The following is a 20,000-nucleotide window of genomic DNA, read 5'->3' on the forward strand; positions in this document are numbered from 1 at the left end:
GGCTTTCCCTTGAGGCATAATAGGCATTATATCATAATCTATACATGACAAAATGGCAGTATATTCCTATTGTGATAAAATATGTGATTTTTCAGTCCTGTTTGATCTGAGTATGAGGGAGAAAAATACAGATGCAAAAACGTTTACAAGACTTTGGTGCTCGAGTGAGTGGAACTGAATTTGCGTTGTGATGTTTTCCTGCTTAGTGTCACATTTACCGTTAACTAAAATATGTTTTATGAAGTGAAATGTTTAAATGCAAAATCGTTTATTCAAAGTAAATATATATTTCTTTCATTTGTATGTGGAAGTAGTAAAATTGAGAAATTTTCCTTTGCTAAGGCCAAACACCTTGTTTACGTGGCACCAGTGCCTGTGTTCCAACACTTTCAGCTGAGCCCAGGGAGAACACGATTGCATAGATCACCAACTCAACTGTTATCACATCTGTATTTCGTACATAAGGTAAGTACATCGATAAATACCATTACAAATCATCACCTGTACTAGGGCAGTTACTCAGATATCATGTGTATAAGGACATGTAGAGGCTTAGGTACTACACGTGGGGGAGCTTCTGGCCACACAGACCATTAGTAGTACAGTAATACTCCACTTAACAAACGTTCGTCTAATGAATTTCCGGTTTAATGTACTATATAAAGTTAGACCAAAAAGTTCGCATAACGTGCAACCACATCCGTTTTAGCGAATTTTCTGGGTTTGAATTTGCCGGGTGAGGGACCGAATGTGGCAGCTTCGCTGTGATTGGCTGGCTCCGCCTCTGTCTCTAGAGCTCCTGGAGCTGGATCCAAGATTCTTTAACAACATCAGAGCAACCTCCTGCCTAGAAATGGAATCCATGAACGCTTGGAGGGATAGTGACGAGGTTGCTATCAGGTTGCTCTGAGGTTGCTGGGAACACCACCTCTGGAGGTGGTGTTACTGTCTCATATATGCATTTATGTTCACAAAACAACATTTCTATTAGCTTTTTACAAACCTTGCCACCAAGAAAGGATTGTTTTGTAATACATAAAGTGAAATCTTAAATGGAATACCAAAAAATAAAGCAGAGATGAGATCGCCCACAGACGAGGCGGAGATTCACGGCGACTCGGCCACTTCTTCTTCTTCTTGTGGCCCTTCTAGCTTGCGTGTTGTCTTTCACCACGATATTAAATTTATGTTTCCATTCCTCTATTGCCTGCTATAATGGATATCATATCTTAGTATTCATATACGCTCATACCATGAGGATAACCTCGACTCTGTGGCAGTGAGTGATAGTGAATTACTAATGCCTTTACAGATTTCACCATGGATGAATTTACTGATATCCATGACCTAGAGGAATTAGAGGCTGTGGAAGAGCTGGGGCCTCACAGATGGCTGCTACAAGAAACCTCTTCTCTTGGACATTGATGAGTCAGAAAATGTTCAACACCATCATGATACGGCCCCACCAGTACCAGTTCAGGTTTTAATGCAGCAAGAGGGTTCACTCTTAGACCCCATGTCATAGAGAATAATTTTGGATTTCTTGTGTAAGTGTGTGTGTGTAATTCACCTCGGTCGCCTGCTGGTCACCCAGCCAGTCTTCCCCATTACAGAGCGAGCTCAGAGCTCATAAACCGATCTTCGGGTAGGACTGAGACCACATCAACACACAACACACACCGGGAAAGCGAGGCCACAACCCCTCGAGTTATATCCCGTACCTATTTACTGCTAGGTGAACAGGGGCCACACATTAAGAGGCTTGCCCATTTGCCTTGCCGCTTACCGGGACTCGAACCCGGGCCTCTCGATTGTGAGTCGAGCATGCTAACCACTACACTACGCGGTGTGTGTATTTACCTATTTGTATTTACCTATTTGTGTATTACAGGGCCCGAGCTAAGCTCTCTGTGTCCTGTCTCCTTGTCCATTCTTGTCATATCTCTCTTTCATCTGATTGACACACACCGCATCAACGACATGACTGCTCAGTTTATTCCACTTATCAATGCTACAATGCGGGAAACTGTATTTTCTCACGTCATTTAGACAGATGTCCTTTATTAGCTTTTTTCCATGTCCTCGAAGAAGATTACTTGTGGTCACCTTTATCAACTCTCTATCCAGTATGTCAATCTTGTTCACCAATTTATACATAGTTATCATGTCTCCTCTTGTTCTTCTCTCTTCTAATGTGGTCAGCCCCAGCTTCCTCAGTCTTTCCTCATAGTCTAACTTCCTGAGTCCTGGTACCATCCTTGTTACCAGCCTTTGTACCCTTTCTACCTTCTTCACATTTTTCTTCATATGCGGTGACCAGACACATGCTGCATATTCTAGCTGGGGTCTTATTAAGGTACATAATATCTTTTTCATCATTCCTTCATCTAGGTAGTGGAATGCAAGGCCAATATTTTGAAGCATGTTGTATGTTTTCCAAAAATCTTGTTAATGTGTTTCTCCGTTGACAAAGTGTTTTGCACGATTACTCCTAAGTCTTTCTCCTCATTGGTCTCTTTAATTTTCTCATCACCCAGCCTGTAATCCCTGTTTGGTCTGTATCTACTTCTCCCATTTTCATAACATGGGTCTTGTCTATGTTAAATTCCATCTGCCACTCTTTACTCCACTCATATATTTTATCAAGATCTTCCTGTAACTTGTTACAATCTTCCACATTCTTTACTCTCCTCATAATTTTAGTATCGTCCGCAAACATGTTCATATAACTGTCAATTCCTACTGGCATATCATTAACATAAATTAAAAACATGATGGGACCCAGCACTGACCCTTGTGGAACTCCACTGGTTACTTTCTTCCACTCGGACTTCCTTCCTCTCACCACTATTCTCATTTCTCTTCCCATTAAGTAATTTTCCATCCATTTTGCTAGTTTATCATTTACTCCTCCAGTCATCTTTAGTTTCCACATCAGTCTATTGTGTGGTACTTTATGTGTGTGTGTGTGTGTGTGTGTATTTACCTAATTGTATTTACCTAATTGTAACATACGGGAAAAGAGCTATGCTCGTACTGTCCCGTCTCCATATCTACTAATGTCCAGCTTTTTCTTAAAATCATGAATATTCCTTGCGTTAACCACTTCCACGTCTAAACTATTCCATGCTTCCACCCTTCTATGAGGGAAGCTATATTTTTTCACATCTCTCCTATAAGTGGCCATTTTAGTTTTTCCCATGCCCTCTCGACATTCTTTCATTCCACATACACAGATCTTCCCTATCCATTTTTTCCATGCCAATCATCACTCTGTATATTGCTATCAGGTCTCCCCTTTCTCTTCTGTTTTCCAGGGTCGGAAGTTGCATTCTGTTCAGTCTGTCTTCATAAGTCAAATCTCTTAAGTCAGGCACCATTTTGTTGCAGCCCTCTGTACTTTCTCTAGTTTCCTTATGTGTTTCTTTAAGTTCGGAGCCCACTGTATTGTTGCATATTCAAGCCTTGGTCTTATCATTGCAGTAATTATTTTCTTCATCATTTCTTCATCTAAATATCTGACGCCACTCTTATGTTCCTCAATAAGTTCAATACTTCTCCAATTATTTTGTTTATATGTCTCTCTGGCGATAGGTCATTGGTAATTGTCACCCCAAGGTCTTTTTCTTCATGACTGGTTTTATGTCTTCATTTCCTATCTTGTACATACTCCTGATTCTTCTTTCACTCTTGCCAAACTCTAATTTCTTGCATTTTGTCGTGTTGAACTCCATTTGCCATGTACAGCTCCATTTCCATATTCTGTCCAAGTCTTCCTGGAGTAGTTCGCAATCTTTGTCACATCTCACTTTTCTTAACAATTTTGCATCGTCTGCAAATAGGCTCACATAACTGGACACCCCATCCACCATGTCATTTATGTAGACCGCAAACATTACTGGTGCCAACACTGATCCCTGTGGAACTCCACTCTCCACCAAGCCCCATTCTGATGGTCTGTCCTTAATTATTGTTCTCATTTCTCTTCCTACCAAAAGTCTTCCATCCATTTTAGTAAACTGCCATGCACTCCTCCTACCATTTCAAGTTTCCAGATCAGTCTCCGTGTGGTACCTTATCAAAGGCCTTTTTAAATCCAGATATATTCCATCAGCCCAACCATCTCTTTCCTGTATTACATCTATCACCCTCGAATAGTAACATATCAGGTTTGTCGTGCATGAACGCCCTTTTCTAAAACCAAATTGACACTCACAAAGTATGTCATTTTCTCCAAGAAGTCTGTCCATCTATTCTTCACCACCCTCTCACACATCTTAGCTACCACACTTGTAAGTGACACTGGTCTATAGTTCAATGGGTCTCTCTTGTTACCTGATTTATAAATTGGGACAATGTTAGCTCTTTTCCAGTCTTGGGGCACTACACCTTCCCTTAATGAGGCATCAATTACTTCACAAACTTTTTCTGCCAGTTGCTCCTGCATTCTCTTAAAATCCATCCTGATACCCCATCAGGTCCCACAGCTTTTCTCACTTCTAAACTCCCCATCATATTCTTGATCTCCTCCACAGTTACTTGAAACTCCTTCATAATCCCTTTCTGTTCCATTACCAGTGGTTTGTCAAAAGCAGTCTCCTTTGTGAATACCTTCCGAAAGCATCCATTCATAGCCTCTGCCATTTCCCTGGGATCCTCACTGCAAACTCCATTTACTTCTAAACTTTCAATACTTTCTCTATTTTTGATGTTGTTGTTCACATGTCTGTAAAAAGCCTTGGTTGGTCTTTACATTTATCAATTATATCCTTTTCTTGTTTCTTTCTTTCTTCTCTTCTAATCAACACATATTCATTTCTTGCTCTTTTGTAACTTTCCCACTGCTTAATCCGTCTTTTCCTTCTCCACCTCTTCCATGCATCCTCTTTTCTTGTTCTAGCCTTTTCACATCTATCGTTAAACCAGTCCTGCTTTCCAACTTCTCTATGTTGTCTTATTGGTACAAATTTTTCTCACCTTCTTTGTATATTTTTATAAATTCCTTCCACTTTTCATTTGCTCCTTAGCACTCTTGAATTTCATCCAATTTGTCTCTTGAAAGAATTTCTTTAGGTTTCCAAAATCTGTCTTGGCATAATTCCATCTTCCCACTTTATATTCTTCATTTCTTCTAGATTTCTCTTCATCTATCACCTTGAACTCCAAAACTGCATGATCACTCTTTGCTAAAGGGCACTCCACCCTCATCTCCTCAATGACCATTGGCTCTGTACTAAAGACCAAGTCCAGTCTTGACGATGCTCCTCTCCTCCAAACCTAGTATCTTCTTTGACCCACTGAGTTAACACATTTTCCATTGCCAGTGTCAATAGTGTATTTCCCATGTTGTCTCTGATCCTTCCATTGACCAGTCCTCCCAACACACCTCTTTACAATTAAAATCTCCCATCATTATAGTTCGTTCACAGCCACCCAACATTTCTTCCAGACATGTTCCTGTATCTCTTATCATTTCTTCATATTCCTGTACTGACCATGCATTTGTCTTAGGTGGTACGTACACCACTATGTAGTGCCTCTTTTTCCTTCATTAGTTTCTGCTCTGATCTTTAGCACTTCTGCCTTTCCCATACCTTCTTTCACTTGATCCACCTTTATATCTTTTTTAACCAGCAACATCACTCCTCCTCCCATCTTACCTACTCTATTTCTTTTCCAAACATTATATTTCCTTCTCCAACCATCATCAGGTCTTCTCCTCTCTCAGTTTTGTTTCAGTAAGACCCACAATATCTGAGTTCTTATCCCTCAAGTAATCGTTGAGTTCTAAAATTCCCGATATCACTCCATTTATGTTGGAATACATTACATTCCGCTCATACGTAAGTTTCTTTAGTCCTTTCTTACTGTACTTTTCTGGGTTATGAACCACTTCCTCAGTCTCATATCCAAGATTCTCCAGAAAAACTCTTTCTTCTCCTCTTCTGTCCTCTCTTCATTTTTTTCAAAGCCTCCTTTCTCAACTCATTTAACATTTCTCTTTCCTTTTCACCGAGATCTCTTCTCAACCAAATCTTCCTTGTTGTTTCCTGCTGGGCTAACCTCCATGACTTCTCCACCAATTCATCTACATCCTTTTGTGACTTAAGTTTGATTCTTATTGGCCTCATACCTTCTCCTGTGAACTTTCCAATTCTATGGAAGTCCTCTATTTCTTGTACTAGGTCTTTTCCCTCCTCCTGCACCACATTAATGATATTATTTATCACCTTTTTTATGTTTTTCTCTCTCTCCATTTTACTTGGTGTCTTATCCTCCTCCACACCAAATATCACCACACATCTCTTTTTGTCTACAGTTTCCCTCACCAATGTCTCATTGGGTGTGTCTCCTTTCACGTGTAGCCCCTGTTCACCTAGCAGTGAGTATCATGTAATCGATGAGTTGTGACCTTGTTGTCCCTGTGTTGTGTGCCTGGTCTCAGACCTATCCCAAGATCGGAAATAATGAGCTCTGAGCTCGTTCCGTAGGGTAACGTCTGGCTGTCTCGTCAGAGACTGCAGCAGATCAAACAGTGAATTACACACACACACACACACACACACACACACACACAAGAAGGCAAAAGAACCACTGAGCTACCGTGTGTGTGTGTGTGTGTGTGTGTGTGTGTGTGTGTGTGTGTGTGTGTGTGTGTTTACACTTATTTGTTATTCTATTGGTACATGACAAAAAAAAAAAGTATGTCTTAATATACATTTTTCTTGTTTTTTTTGTATTGGTTTATTTGTGGCTAGCTATTCTAGTTGCTGATCACACACACACACACACACACACACACACACACACACACACACACACGGTAGCTCAGTGGTTAGAGCGCTGGCTTCACAAGCCAGAGGACATTGGTTCGATTGGCCGGGTGGAGATATTTGGGTGTGTCTCCGTTCACGTGTAGCCCCTGTTCACCTAGCAGTGAATAGGTACAGGATGTAAATTGAGGAGTTGTGACCTTGTTGTCCCAGTGTGTGGTGTGTGCCTGGTCTCAGGCCTATCCGAAGATCAGAAATAATGAGCTCTGAGCTCGTTCCGTACGGTAATGTCTGGCTGTCTCGTCAGAGACTGCAGCAGATCAAACAGTGAAACACACACACACACACACACACACACACACACACACACACACACACACAAGAAGGCAAAAGAAATAATGCAAGGAAAAAAGATAAATACATATATATGTATGCATATGTACAATATCTATATCAAAACATAATCCATATATGAGTAGTATTACATTTTATGTTTTCATGATGGTAAAATGTTGATCACAGAATAGTGTGGCTGATGAAATGGATGATTAGTGCATCACAAAACAAATAACTAAGGTGAAATGAGGAAGAGAATGGGTGTTGACTATTAGTAAGGTTGTTATGAGAAGAATACTATTACATTTTGTATTTTCATGATGTTAAAATCTAGATCACAGCATATTCTTGGCTGGGAGGAAACCTATTTCAGCACCATGCTGGCGTATTTCCTCCCAGGCCTTCTTGTCGTTCTATATATTGGGAGCCTGTCATTTGGACACAACAAAAGGTCTCCCTTTAATGAGAGAGAGGAGAGTCACTCTCTTGCTTTCAGCAAAAAAGCTCTAGCTAGTGGGTAGCTTTTCATCTTCACAAGGCTCACATTCCACAGGAGTGAGAACATGCACGTGTGGCACGCTGACACTACTCCAGTACCATAACAAAGCATTCAGCTAAGTATGTCTATTTATGTGTCTATTCATTCAAATAAGTCGATAAAAGCATTACAGTATTTACTATGATGGCTATACACTTGCAAACACAAAATGTTAAGGACACAGATTTTCAATAACCGAAAGCTCCAGATGACAGTGTTACCAGATGAGCAAGTTTCACCGTTTGTTTTGATCTGGCATCACCGCAAGTTAGGGAAACATCGCAAGACGAGCATACGGCCGTTAGTATACCACACACACAACCATTAACTAACCTTGCTAGTGGGGTTACTGAGGGCAAAGATGACTGGCCTCTCATTGATGGCAGCCATATCCTTGAGGAGCTGAGGTGTAAAGACTCCACCAATGGCTGCAGCACCTGTGTACAAAGATCCAGGGGTGCTATAGAAGTGCTGTGGTAAGATGCTAGTGGTTGTTACAAGGTGCAAGCTACTGTGATAAAGTGCTAGGGAAGAAAGACAAGGTAGAAAATGATAGTTGAAAGTCAAAGAAGAGAGACTTAATTGCAATGTATAAAGTAATGAATGGGTTTAAGAAATTGGCTGGAAAACTGCTTATCGTGATGGACGGCAGTGATACAGGAGGCTATCGAGACAAGATTGGAAGAAGTAATGACAGAAAAACATTAGAAAAAAAGAAAACATGGAGTGGTAGAGGTGATATCAAGGAAAATATACCACTCCAACAACCAAAACACACTTCAAACTGAAACATTAACTCAAAATCATTAAAAGCAACTTTAAAACCCTGAAAATGATCCTGAATTCAGGGAAAAAAAACATTTGTAAACCCTGAATATCTAAAATACCTTTCAGATTCTAAGCATCACTCTGAAATCATCAAAACACCCTTAGAACCTTGAATAACAAACTCCAATCAGGGAGAAACACCCTTGAAAAGTTGAATACCCTGAACAATGAGGACGCTGGCTATACACGGGTCATCATTATTCACCACACACACACACACATCGGTCTATGAGCTCTGAGCTCGCTCCATAATGGGGAAGACTGGCTGGGGACACAGTAAAGGAAAACACAAGATTCAGAGGAAACGGCAAGCCGACGAGATTAGATCTGGTTTTTACAAAGGGTATACAAATGAATGATGATATAAGATATAAGTGCCCATTGGGAAAGAGTGACCATGTAATATTAGAAATGGATATAGAAGAGGGAAAGGAAGAGAGAGATGAATCATACAAAGGAGACCGATTAAACTACAGAAAGGCTGATATTGAGAATCTCAAGAACTATTTCAAAAACATAAACTGGGAGATGGAAAACTCAGAGATGGTGCAAGAGAAATATAACTTATTTTTGGAAATATACAAAATAGGAGTCAGGGAATATGTCCTGAAATATAAACCTAAAGAAGAAGGAAAGAAAGATTGGTTTAATGCAAGGTGTGCTAGGGCAAAGGAGAAAAGGGATGGAGCATGGAAAGGTGGAGGAGAAATAGAAATCCAGAAAATAAGGAAAACTTCAAGGCAGCGAGAAATGAATATGTTAAGGTAAGGAAGGAAGAGGAAAGGAACTATGAAAAGGACATTGTCGAAAAATGTAAGGAGCAACCAAAATTGTTCTACAGATTCATAAATGGAAAAATAAGGTAAAAAGAGACAATAGAAAGGTTAAAAGGAGAGAACAGGATAGTGGAAGACCCCAAAAAGTATGGCAGAACTGTTAAATAGTAAATTTCAGGAGGTCTTTACTAAGGAATACAATTTGAAAGACCTCAGGGTAATAGAGAGACAGTCTATATGAAAGAGATTAAAGTAACCAAGCTCAAAATAAAAAGAGTTGATGACGGAATTAGATGAAGAGAAGGCAATGGGACCGGATGAAGTCTCAGGCAGAATATTAAAAGAATGTAGGGAAGAACTAGCAAGTCCTATATACAACATCATAAAATGCTCAATAGAAAATAGAACAGTACCAGTAGAATGGAAAAGAGCTGAGGTGGTTCCTATATATAAGAGCGGAAGGAAGGAAGAACCTCTAAATTACAGACCGGTATCACTAACTAGTGTAATATGCAAGATGTGTGAAAGAATAATAAAGAAACAATGTTGAAGACAACAAATTAATATCAAATAGCCAATTTGGTTTTAGGAAAAGACGGTCTTGTGTAACTAATTTACTGAGTTTCTATTCTAGAATAGTTGATAGAGTACAACAGAGAGAGGGATGGGTTGACAGTATTTATTTGGATTTAAAAAAGGCGTTTGACAAAGTGCCACATGCAAGATTACTATGGAAGTTAGAGGAGAAGGGTGGCTTAAAAGGAAGTACATTGAGATGGATAGAAAATTATTTGAGGGGGAGAGAAATAAGGACGGTAGTTAAAGATATGAAGTCCAAGTGGAGAGCAGTAGAAAGCGGAGTGCCACAAGGGTCAGTATTGGCACCAATACTTTTCCTCATTTATATTAACGACATGCCAGAAGGAGTGAACAGCTACATAAATCTGTTTGCAGATGATACGAAACTGTGCAGAGTTATAAAGCAAAAAGAGGATTGTGAAATTCTGCAAGAAGACCAAAATAAGATATGGGAATGGAGCAAAAAGTGGGAAATGAAATTCAATGTGAACAAAAGCCATGTCATGGAAATGGGAAGGAGTGAAAGACGACCCGTGGGAATCTATAAGATGGGAGATGGAGTAGAACTGGAGAAAGTAAAAAAGGAAAAGGACTTAGGAGTGACGATGGAAGAAAACAATCAACCAGTAAGCCATATTGATAGAATTTTTAGAGAAACATATAATTTGCTAAGGAATATTGGAGTAGCATTTCACCACATGGACAAAGAAATGATGAAGAAATTGATAAGTACTTTAATAAGACCCAGATTGGAATATGCAGGAGTAGTGTGGACCCTTATAAAAGAAACACATAAGGAAATTGGAGAGACTACAAAAAATGGCTACAAGAATGGTTCCAGAATTTGAAGGGATGACATATGAGGAGAGACTAAAGGCTATGGATCTACCAACCCTGGAACAAAGAAGGGAGAGAGGAGACCTGATACAAGTTTTTAAATTGATCAACGGAATGGACCAAGTGGAAAATGAGAAACTGATCCTGAGAGAAGAATATGACATTCGAAGCACAAGATTGCATAGTAAAAAGCTGAGAAAAGGAAGATGTCTGAGAGATGTTAAAAATATAGTTTCCATAAAGATGTATTGAGACGTGGAACAGTTTAAATGAAGAAGTAGTGTCTGCAACGAGTGTGCATACTTTTAAAGTAAAATTGGATAAGTGTAGATATGGAGATGGGGCCACATGAGCATAAAGCCCAGGCCCTGTAAAACTACAACTAGGTAAACTAGGTAAATACACACTATTTTAAAAACGTAAACTGGGAGGAGATGGAAAACTTAGAGACGATGCAAGAAAAGTATAACTTATTTTTGGAAATATACAAAACAGGAGTCAGGGAATATGTCCCGAAATATAGACCTAAAGAAGAAGGAAAGAAAGATTGGTTTAATGCAAGATATGCTAGGGCAAAGGAGAAAAGAAAGTGAGCATGGAAAAGGTGGAGGAGAAATAGAAATCCAGTAAATAAGGAAAACTTCAAGGCAGCGAGAAATGAATATGTTAAGGTGAGGAAGGAAGAGGAAAAGAACTTTGAAAAGGACATTGTTGAAAAATGTAAGGAGCAACCAAAATTGTTCTACAGATTCATAAATGGAAAAATTAGGCAAAAAAGAAACAATAGAAAGGTTAAAAGGAGAGAATGGGATAGTGGAAGACCCAAAAAGTATGGCAGAACTATTAAATAATAAATTCCAGGAGTTCTGTACCAAGGAATCCAAATTTGAAAGGTCACAGGGTAATACGCAAGATGTGTGAAAGAATAATAAAGAAACAGTGGATTGAGTTCCTTGAAGACAAAAAATTAATATCAAATAGCCAATTTGGTTTTAGAAAAAGACGGTCGTGTATAATAAATTTAATGAATTTCTATTCTAGAATAGTTGATAGAGTACAAGAGAGAGAGGGATGGGTTGACTGTATTTATTTGGATTTAAAAAAGGCGTTTGACAAATTGCCACATGCAAGATTACTATGGAAGTTAGAGGAGAAGGGTGGCTTAAAAGGAAGCACATTGAGATGGATAGAAAATTATTTGAGGGGAGAGAAATAAGGACGGTAGTTAAAGATATGAAGTCCAAGTGGAGAGCAGTAGAAAGCGGAGTGCCACAGGGATCAGTATTGGCACCAATACCTTTCCTGATTTATATTAACGACATGCCAGAAGGAGTGAACAGCTACTTAAATCTGTTTGCAGATGATACGAAACTGTGCAGAGTTATAAAGCAAAAGGAGGATTGTGAAATACTGCAAGAAGACCTAAATTAGATCTGGGAATGGAGTAAAAAGTGGGAAATGGAATTCAATGTGAACAAAAGCCATGTCATGGAAATGGGAAAGAGTGAAAGATTACCATGGGAATCTATAAGATGGGAGATGGAGTAGAACTAGAGAAAATAAAAAAGAAAAAGGACTTAGGAGTGACGATGGAAGAAAACAATCAACCAGTAAGCCATATTGATAGAATTTTTAGAGAAACATATAATTTGCTGAGGAATATTGGAGTAGCATTCCACTACATGGACAAAGAAATGATGAAGAAATTGATAAATACTATAATAAGACCCAGATTGGAATATGCAGGAGTAGTGTGGACCCCTCATAAAAGAAACACATCAGGAAATTGGAGGCTACAAAAATGGCTACAAGAATGGTCCCAGAACTTGAAGGGATGACATATGAGGAGAGACTAAAGGCTATGGATCTACCAACCTTGGAACAAAGAAGGAGAGAGGAGACCTGATACAAGTCTATAAATTGATCAACGGAATGGACCAAGTGGATAATGAGAAACTGATCCTGAGAGAAGAATATGACATCCGAAGCATATGATCGCATAGTAAAAAGCTGAGAAAGGGAAGATGTCTGAGAGATATTAAAAAATATAGTTTCCCACAGAGATGTATTGAGACGTGGAACAGTTTAGATGAAGAAGTAGTGTCTGCAACGAGTGTGCACACTTTTAAAGTAAGATTGATAAGTGTAGATATGGAGACGGGGCCACACGAGCATAAAGCCCAGGCCCTGTAAAACTGCAACTAGGTAAATACACACACAGTGTTTGGTGTGTGCCTGGTCTCAGGCCTATCCGAAGATTAGAAATAATGAGCTCTGAGCTCGTTCCGTAGGGTAACGTCTGGCTGTCTCGTCAGAGACTGCAGCAGATCAAACAGTGAAACACACACACACACAAAACACAAATACACTTACACACACACACACACACACATCCGAAGCACAAGATCGCATAGTAAAAAGCTGAGAAAAGGAAGATGTCTGAGAGATACTAAAAAATATAGTTTCCCGCAGAGATGTGTTGAGACGTGGAACAGTTTAGATGAGGAAGTGGTGTCTGCAGCGAGTGTGCACACTTTTAAAGTAAGATTGGATAAGTGTAGATATGGAGACGGGGCCACACGAGCATAAAGCCCAGGCCCTGTAAAACTACAACTAGGTAAATACAACTAGGTAAATATATACACACTAGACGCGGTAGAGGAAGGACGCACTGGCGTCTCTCAGACAATCAGCTGATCTTCACTACCTATTGTATAGTATTTACAGTGGCCTGGGCAAGTAGTGTGGACTCATTTTTCATGAAATCAACTGTTAAAGAATCATGAGTAAAGAAGAGATTCCATCAAAATGCAGGTATGAGACTAGGGAAATAATGAAAGAAGATCATGACTATGTTGATGAGGGAGAGAGCGCATTTGAAGGTTTCTATACTGTACTGATGATGAGGTCGCTGTGCGACAGATACAGGATAACCTAGATGGGCCCTGGTGGCCCTTTGTTATCCTATTATTTATGTTATGTTATGATTACTTCACTACTTAACCCCTTCAGCACCATGACGTGTTTTAATATTAATTCTGCTTACAATTTGGCAATTTATACAGCTACAGAAACTTATGTGAGGATGAAAATAGTGAAGGCTCTAGCCATTAATCTTCTGACCTCCATAGATCCTTTCTAATGTCAATAAAATCGTCTAATCATATCCAAACTCATAGTAAAAATGCGTCCCAGTACTAAAAGAGTTAAGAGAGTGTTGACTATTGAACATAAACTAGATAAATGGATAAAGGAGAGTATGGGAATGAAAGAGAGTGAAGAACAGGAAAAAAGTTTAAAAAACTGAGAGAAAGGATAAAAAAAAAAAGTAGAAGAAAATGAAGCTAGGCTAAGAGCGGAAACGAATAACTGAAAAAGGAAGTAGCTAACTACAAGAAGCAGATGGAAGAAGGACTTGGTAAAGCCGAGAAAGAAAAAGAGAAGCTGAAAGATTAGTAAACAAAGAAGAGGAAAGAGTACAGAACGTGATTAAAAAAGAAGTACAAGCATGGAGAGTCCAAGATAAGAAAGATAAGGCTGATTTTCAGGAGGTGATTCAAGAACAACTTAAAGAAAAAGAAGAAAATATGACAAACAAAATGATAGGAGTCCTCAAGACAAAAGAAAATCTAGTTAGAGAAATTGCAGAAAAAAAGAAGTGTAATCGTATTTGGAATAAAAGAAAAATATATGAAATATAGACCAAGAAGAGAAAAAGAAGAAATTAAATCAGTCAAAGACCTACTACAAAATCTAAATGACGAAGATAGGCAGAACTTGGAAGAGGAAGCAGAAGAAATAAACAGAATGGGACCATATCAAGAAGGAAAAACGAGACCAATTAAAATACTACTAAAATCACAAGCAGCAACAGAAGAAATATTATATAGAACAACAAAACTTAGAGAAACAGAAGGCTGCAAGGATATCTATATAAAGAAAAATAGAAATGAGGAAGAAAGAAAGAGATACAAAGAAATTCCGGCAGCAGTAAGGGAAAAAAAATAATGAAAGGTCAGAAGAGGAAAAAGAGGCATTTTTTTTGGAGAATTCTAGGAGACATGATAAAGAAATGGTATATAAACGAGAAGGAAGAGAAAAAAAGTGGAACAAGTTTAACTAAAAATGATAAAGGCAACAGCATAAAAATGATGTACAGGAACATAGACAGGGTTTTATCAAGTAAATTAGAATTAAGAGATTACATAAAGAAAGAAAATCCAGATATTGTATGCTTGGTTGAAACAATACTAAATGAGGCAATCAAAATAGACTTGGACACAGATAACAATAGATAGATCTACTGTTATCTGTGACTTGGATAATAGGTATAATGTATGGAGAAGAGACAGAGGGGGGAAAGGAGGAGGAGGAGTCATGATAATGTTAAGGAAGGAGATAGTGATAAACCAAGTGGAATGTGGGGAAGGAAAAGCAGAAGTACTGTATGTTAAGATGCATATTAATAAAAAAGAGTTAACAATCATTGTAACATATGTGCCACCAAAACAAATTCATGGACCAATCAAGAATATAAAGACATGATAGATGACACAATAAGGAATCTAACGAGGATCGTTAAAGAAAGGAGAAAAGTGATATTAGTAGGAGATTTCAACTGTAAAGAAGTGGACTGGGAAAATTATGAAAGTGGTATGGGGAAGAAGCCTGGGAGAAAGATTCCTGAACCTAATGATAGACAATATGATGGACCAGAGAGTAAAGGAATGCACAAGATTCAGAGGAAACGACGAGCGAGATTGGACCTAGTTTTTACAAGGGTATACAAATGAATGATGATATAAGATATAAGTGCCCATTGGGAAAGAGTGACCATGTAATATTAGAAATGGATATAGAAGAGGAAAGGAAGATAGAGACGATTCATACAAACGAGACCGATTAAATTACAGAAAGGCTGATATTGAGAATCTCAAGAACTATTTCAAAAACGTAAACTGGGAGGAGATGGAAAACTCAGAGACGATGCAAGAGAATATAACTTATTTTTGGAAATATACAAAACAGGAGTCAGGGAATATGTCCCGAAATATAGACCTAAAGAAGAAGGAAAGAAAGATTGATTTAATGCAAGGTGTGCTAGGGCAAAGGAGAAAAGAGATGGAGCATGGAAAAGGTGGAGGGGAAATAGAAATCCAGTAAATAAGGAAAACTTCAAGGCAGCGAGAAATGAATATGTTAAGGTAAGGAAGGAAGAGGAAAAAAACTTTGAAAAGGACATTGTCGAAAAAGAAACAATAGAAAGGTTAAAAGGAGAGAACGCGATGGTGGAAGACCCCAAAAGTATGGTAGAATTATTAAATAATAAATTTCAGGAGGTCTTTACTAAGGAATCCAAATTTGAAAGGCCACAGGGTAATAGAGAGACAGTCTATATGAAAGAGATTAAAGTAACCAAGCTTGAAATAAAAGATTTAATGAAGGAACTGGATGAAGAGAAGGCAATGGGACCAGATGAAGTCTCAGGCAGAATACTGAAAGAATGTAGGGAAGAACTAGCAAGTCCTATATACATCATAAAATGCTCAATAGAAAATGGAACAGTACCAGTAGAATGGAAAAGAGCTGAGGTGGTTCCCATATATAAGAGCGGAAGGAAGGAAGAACCTTTAAATTACAGACCGGTATCACTAACTAGTGTAATATGCAAGATGTGTGAAAGAATAATAAAGAAACAATGGATTGAGTTCCTTGAAGACAACAAATTAATATCAAATAGCCAATTTGGTGTTAGAAAAAGATGGTCATGTGTAACTAATTTATTGAGTTTCTATTCTAGAATAGTTGATAGAGTACAAGAGAGAGAGGGATGGGTTGACTGTATTTATTTGGATTTAAAAAAGGCATTTGATAAAGTGCCACATGCAAGATTACTATGGAAGTTAGAGGAGAAGGGTGGCTTAAAAGGAAGCACATTGAGATGGATAGAAAATTATTTGAGGGGGAGAGAAATAAGGACGGTAGTTAAAGATATGAAGTCCAAGTGGAGAGCAGTAGAAAGCGGAGTGCCACAGGGGTCAGTATTGGCACCAATACTTTTCCTCATTTATATTAACGACATGCCAGAAGGAGTGAACAGCTACATAAATCTGTTTGCAGATGATACGAAACTGTGCAGAGTTATAAAGCAAAAAGAGGATTGTGAAATACTGCAAGAAGACCTAAATAAGATCTGGGAATGGAGTAAAAAGTGGGAGATAGAATTCAATGTGAACAAAAGCCATGTCATGGAAATGGGAAAGAGTGAAAGATGACCCGTGGGAATCTATAAGATGGGAAATGGAGTAGAACTGGAGAAAGCAAACAAGGAAAAGGACTTAGGAGTGACGATGGAAGAAAACAATCAACCGGTAAGCCATATTGATAGAATTTTTAGAGACATATAATTTGCTAAGGAATATTGGAGTAGCATTTCACTACATGGACAAAGAAATGATGAAGAAATTGATAAGTACTATAATAAGACCCAGATTGGAATATGCAGGAGTAGTGTGGACCTCTCATAAAAAGAAACACATAAGGAAGTTGGAGAGACTACAAAAAATGGCTACAAGAATGGTTCCAGAATTTGAAGGGATGACATATGAGGAGAGACTAAAGGCTATGGATCTACCAACCCTGGAACAAAGAAGGGAGAGAGGAGATCTGATACAAGTTTATAAATTGATCAACGGAATGGACCAAGTGGATAATGAGAAACTGATCCTGAGAGAAGAATATGACATTGAGCACAAGATTGCATAGTAAAAGCTGAGAAAAGGAAGATGTCTGAGAGATGTTAAAAAATATAGTTTCCCGCAAAGATGTATTGAGACATGGAACAGTTTAAATAAAGAAGTAGTGTCTGCAACGAGTGTGCATGCTTTTAAAGTAAGATTGGATAAGTGTAGATATGGAGACGGGATCACATGAGCATAAAGCCCAGGCCCTGTAAAACTACAACTAGGTAAACACACACACACACACACACACACTCACCAATAAGAGCAGTAGGTTTCAATTCCCTCACAATCTCCTCCAGACTCTCCATTGGCTCATGGGGGTGAGCAAAGGACTGCTTGTGGCCAGTGATGCCTCCCTTGGGTCTGTCTTTCACAATCAGTCCCCTGGAGTCCACCAGCCAGATCTTGGACCGTGCCTCCTCCTCTCCTATACCTTCCTCTTGCATGGCCATCACTATCAGGTTAGCAATACCCAGAGATGCCTGTAGAAGGAGTGAGTGTTGAGTTTATGCCTGTTTTTCATGTGTTTTGAAGAGTTTTCACTAATGTTTTCTAATCTTTTATAGAGCCTGCAATTCTAGTGGGCTTTTTTTCTAATATAGTTTTTTTTTTGCCCTTGGTAGTTCTCCTTCTTACATAAAAAAAAAAGTTAGGGAGTTAAATAAAGGATATGCAAAAGTACAGAAAAAGAAGAGTTTGCTAAAGGTGTGAAAAGTGAAAAAATAATACCTGTAGAAGAAAGAAAGAAGGTGAATGTTGAGTTTATGCTTGTTTTTCATGTCCTTTTCAAGAGTTAGGGAGTTAAAGAAGAGGAAAAGCAAAAAAAAGAACAAAAAAAAAAAAGATTTGCACATTATTGAACTCCTAAAACATTACAAAGAATGAATCACAACAAAATATCCCACAATCCTACCCACCTTCACAACTACCCCAACACACACACACACACACACACACTCAGTGGTTAGAGCGCTGGCTTCACAAGCCAGAGGACCGGGGTTCGATTCCCCGGCCGGGTGGAGATATTTGGGTGTGTCTCCTTTCACGTGTAGCTCCTGTTCACCTAGCAGTGAGTAGGTACGGGATGTAAATCGAGGAGTTGTGACCTTGTTGTCCCGGTGTGTGCCTGGTCTCAGACCTATCCGAAGATCGGAAATAATGAGCTCTGAGCTCGTTCCGTAGGGTAACGTCTGGCTGTCTCGTCAGAGACTGCAGCAGATCAAACAGTGAAACAGTGAAACACACACACACACACACACACACACACACACACACACACACACACACACACTACACACAGCGTAGTGCAGTGGTTAGCACGCTCGACTCACAATCGAGAGGGTCCGGGTTCAAGTCCCAGAGGCGGCAAGGCAAATGGGCAAGCCTCTTAATGTGGGGCCCCTGTTCACCTAGCAGTAAATAGGTACGGGATGTAACTCAGGGGGTTGTGGCCTCGCTTTCCCGGTGTGTGGAATGTGTTGTGGTCTCAGTCCTAACCGAAGATTGGTCTATGAGCTCTGAGCTCGCTCCGTAATGGGGAAGACTGGCTGGGTGACCAGCAGACAACTGTAGTGGTGGTGGTGGTGGTGGTGACAGACAGACAGACAGACAGACAGACAGACAGACAGACACACACACACACACACACACACACACACACAATTCAATGAGGACAAAAGCCATGTCATGGAAATGGGAAAAAGTGAAAGATGACCAGTGGGAATCTATAAGATGGGAGATGGAGTAGAACTAGAAAAAGGAAAAAAGGAAAAGGACTTGAGAGTGACAATGGAAGAAAACAATCAACTGGTAAGCCATATTGATAGAATTTTCAGAGAGATGTATAATTTGCTAAGGAATATTGGAGTAGCATTTCACTATATGGACAAAGAAATGATGAAGAAACTGATAAGTACTAAAATAAGACCTAGATTGGAATATGCAGGAGTTGTGTGGACCCCCCATAAAAAGAAACACATAAGGAAATTGGAGAGACTATAAAAAATGGCTACAAGAATGGTTCCAGAATTTAATGGGATGACATATGAGAGACTAAAAGCAATGGATCTACCAACCCTGGAACAGAGAAGAGAGAGATGGGATCTGATACAAGTTTATAAATTGATTAACGGATGGATTAAGTGGATAATAAGAAAGTAATCCTGAGAGAAGAATATGACATTAGAAGCACAAGATCGCATAGTAAAAAGCTGAGAAAAGGAAGATGTCTGAGAGATGTTAAAAAATATAGTTTCCCGCAAAGATGTGTTGAGACTTGGAACAGTTTGAGTGAGGAAGTGGTGTCAGCAAAGAGTGTACATAGTTTAAAAGAAAAATTGGATAAGCGTAGATATGGAGACGGGGCCACACGAGCATAAAGCCTGTAAAACTACAACTAGGTAAATACACACACACACACACACACACACACACACACACACACACACACACACAGGCAGTCACCTCTCCAGCTCCTTGGAAGAGGAATTTGTGGTCTGCCAGCTTGTGTTTGGTGATGCGCAGTGAGGCGAGGATGCCGGCCACTGCCACTGACGCTGTGCCCTGGATGTCGTCATTGAAGGTGCAGTAC

The 20,000-nt window shown here is 39.2% G+C and overlaps 1 protein-coding gene across 5 annotated transcripts in view; it reads right to left on the minus strand.

Annotated features, from left to right (window-relative positions):
• LOC123502777 (NADP-dependent malic enzyme-like) overlaps positions 1–20,000 on the minus strand; it is a 54,378-nt gene that overhangs the window by 13,109 nt on the left and 21,269 nt on the right. For all 5 annotated transcript variants that reach the window (XM_045252028.1, XM_045252030.1, XM_045252032.1 and 2 more), the window contains exons 7-9: positions 19,874–20,000; positions 17,667–17,892; positions 7,981–8,084 (exon numbers count right to left, since the gene is read on the minus strand). The exon at positions 19,874–20,000 is cut by the window's right edge and continues 12 nt beyond it. In XM_045252028.1, coding sequence (XP_045107963.1) covers positions 7,981–8,084; positions 17,667–17,892; positions 19,874–20,000 — 457 coding nt within the window. The remainder of the gene's footprint in view (positions 1–7,980; positions 8,085–17,666; positions 17,893–19,873) is intronic.

This window comes from Portunus trituberculatus, chromosome 12 (genome assembly GCF_017591435.1).
Source record: "Portunus trituberculatus isolate SZX2019 chromosome 12, ASM1759143v1, whole genome shotgun sequence".
Classification (NCBI taxonomy): domain Eukaryota; kingdom Metazoa; phylum Arthropoda; class Malacostraca; order Decapoda; family Portunidae; genus Portunus; species Portunus trituberculatus.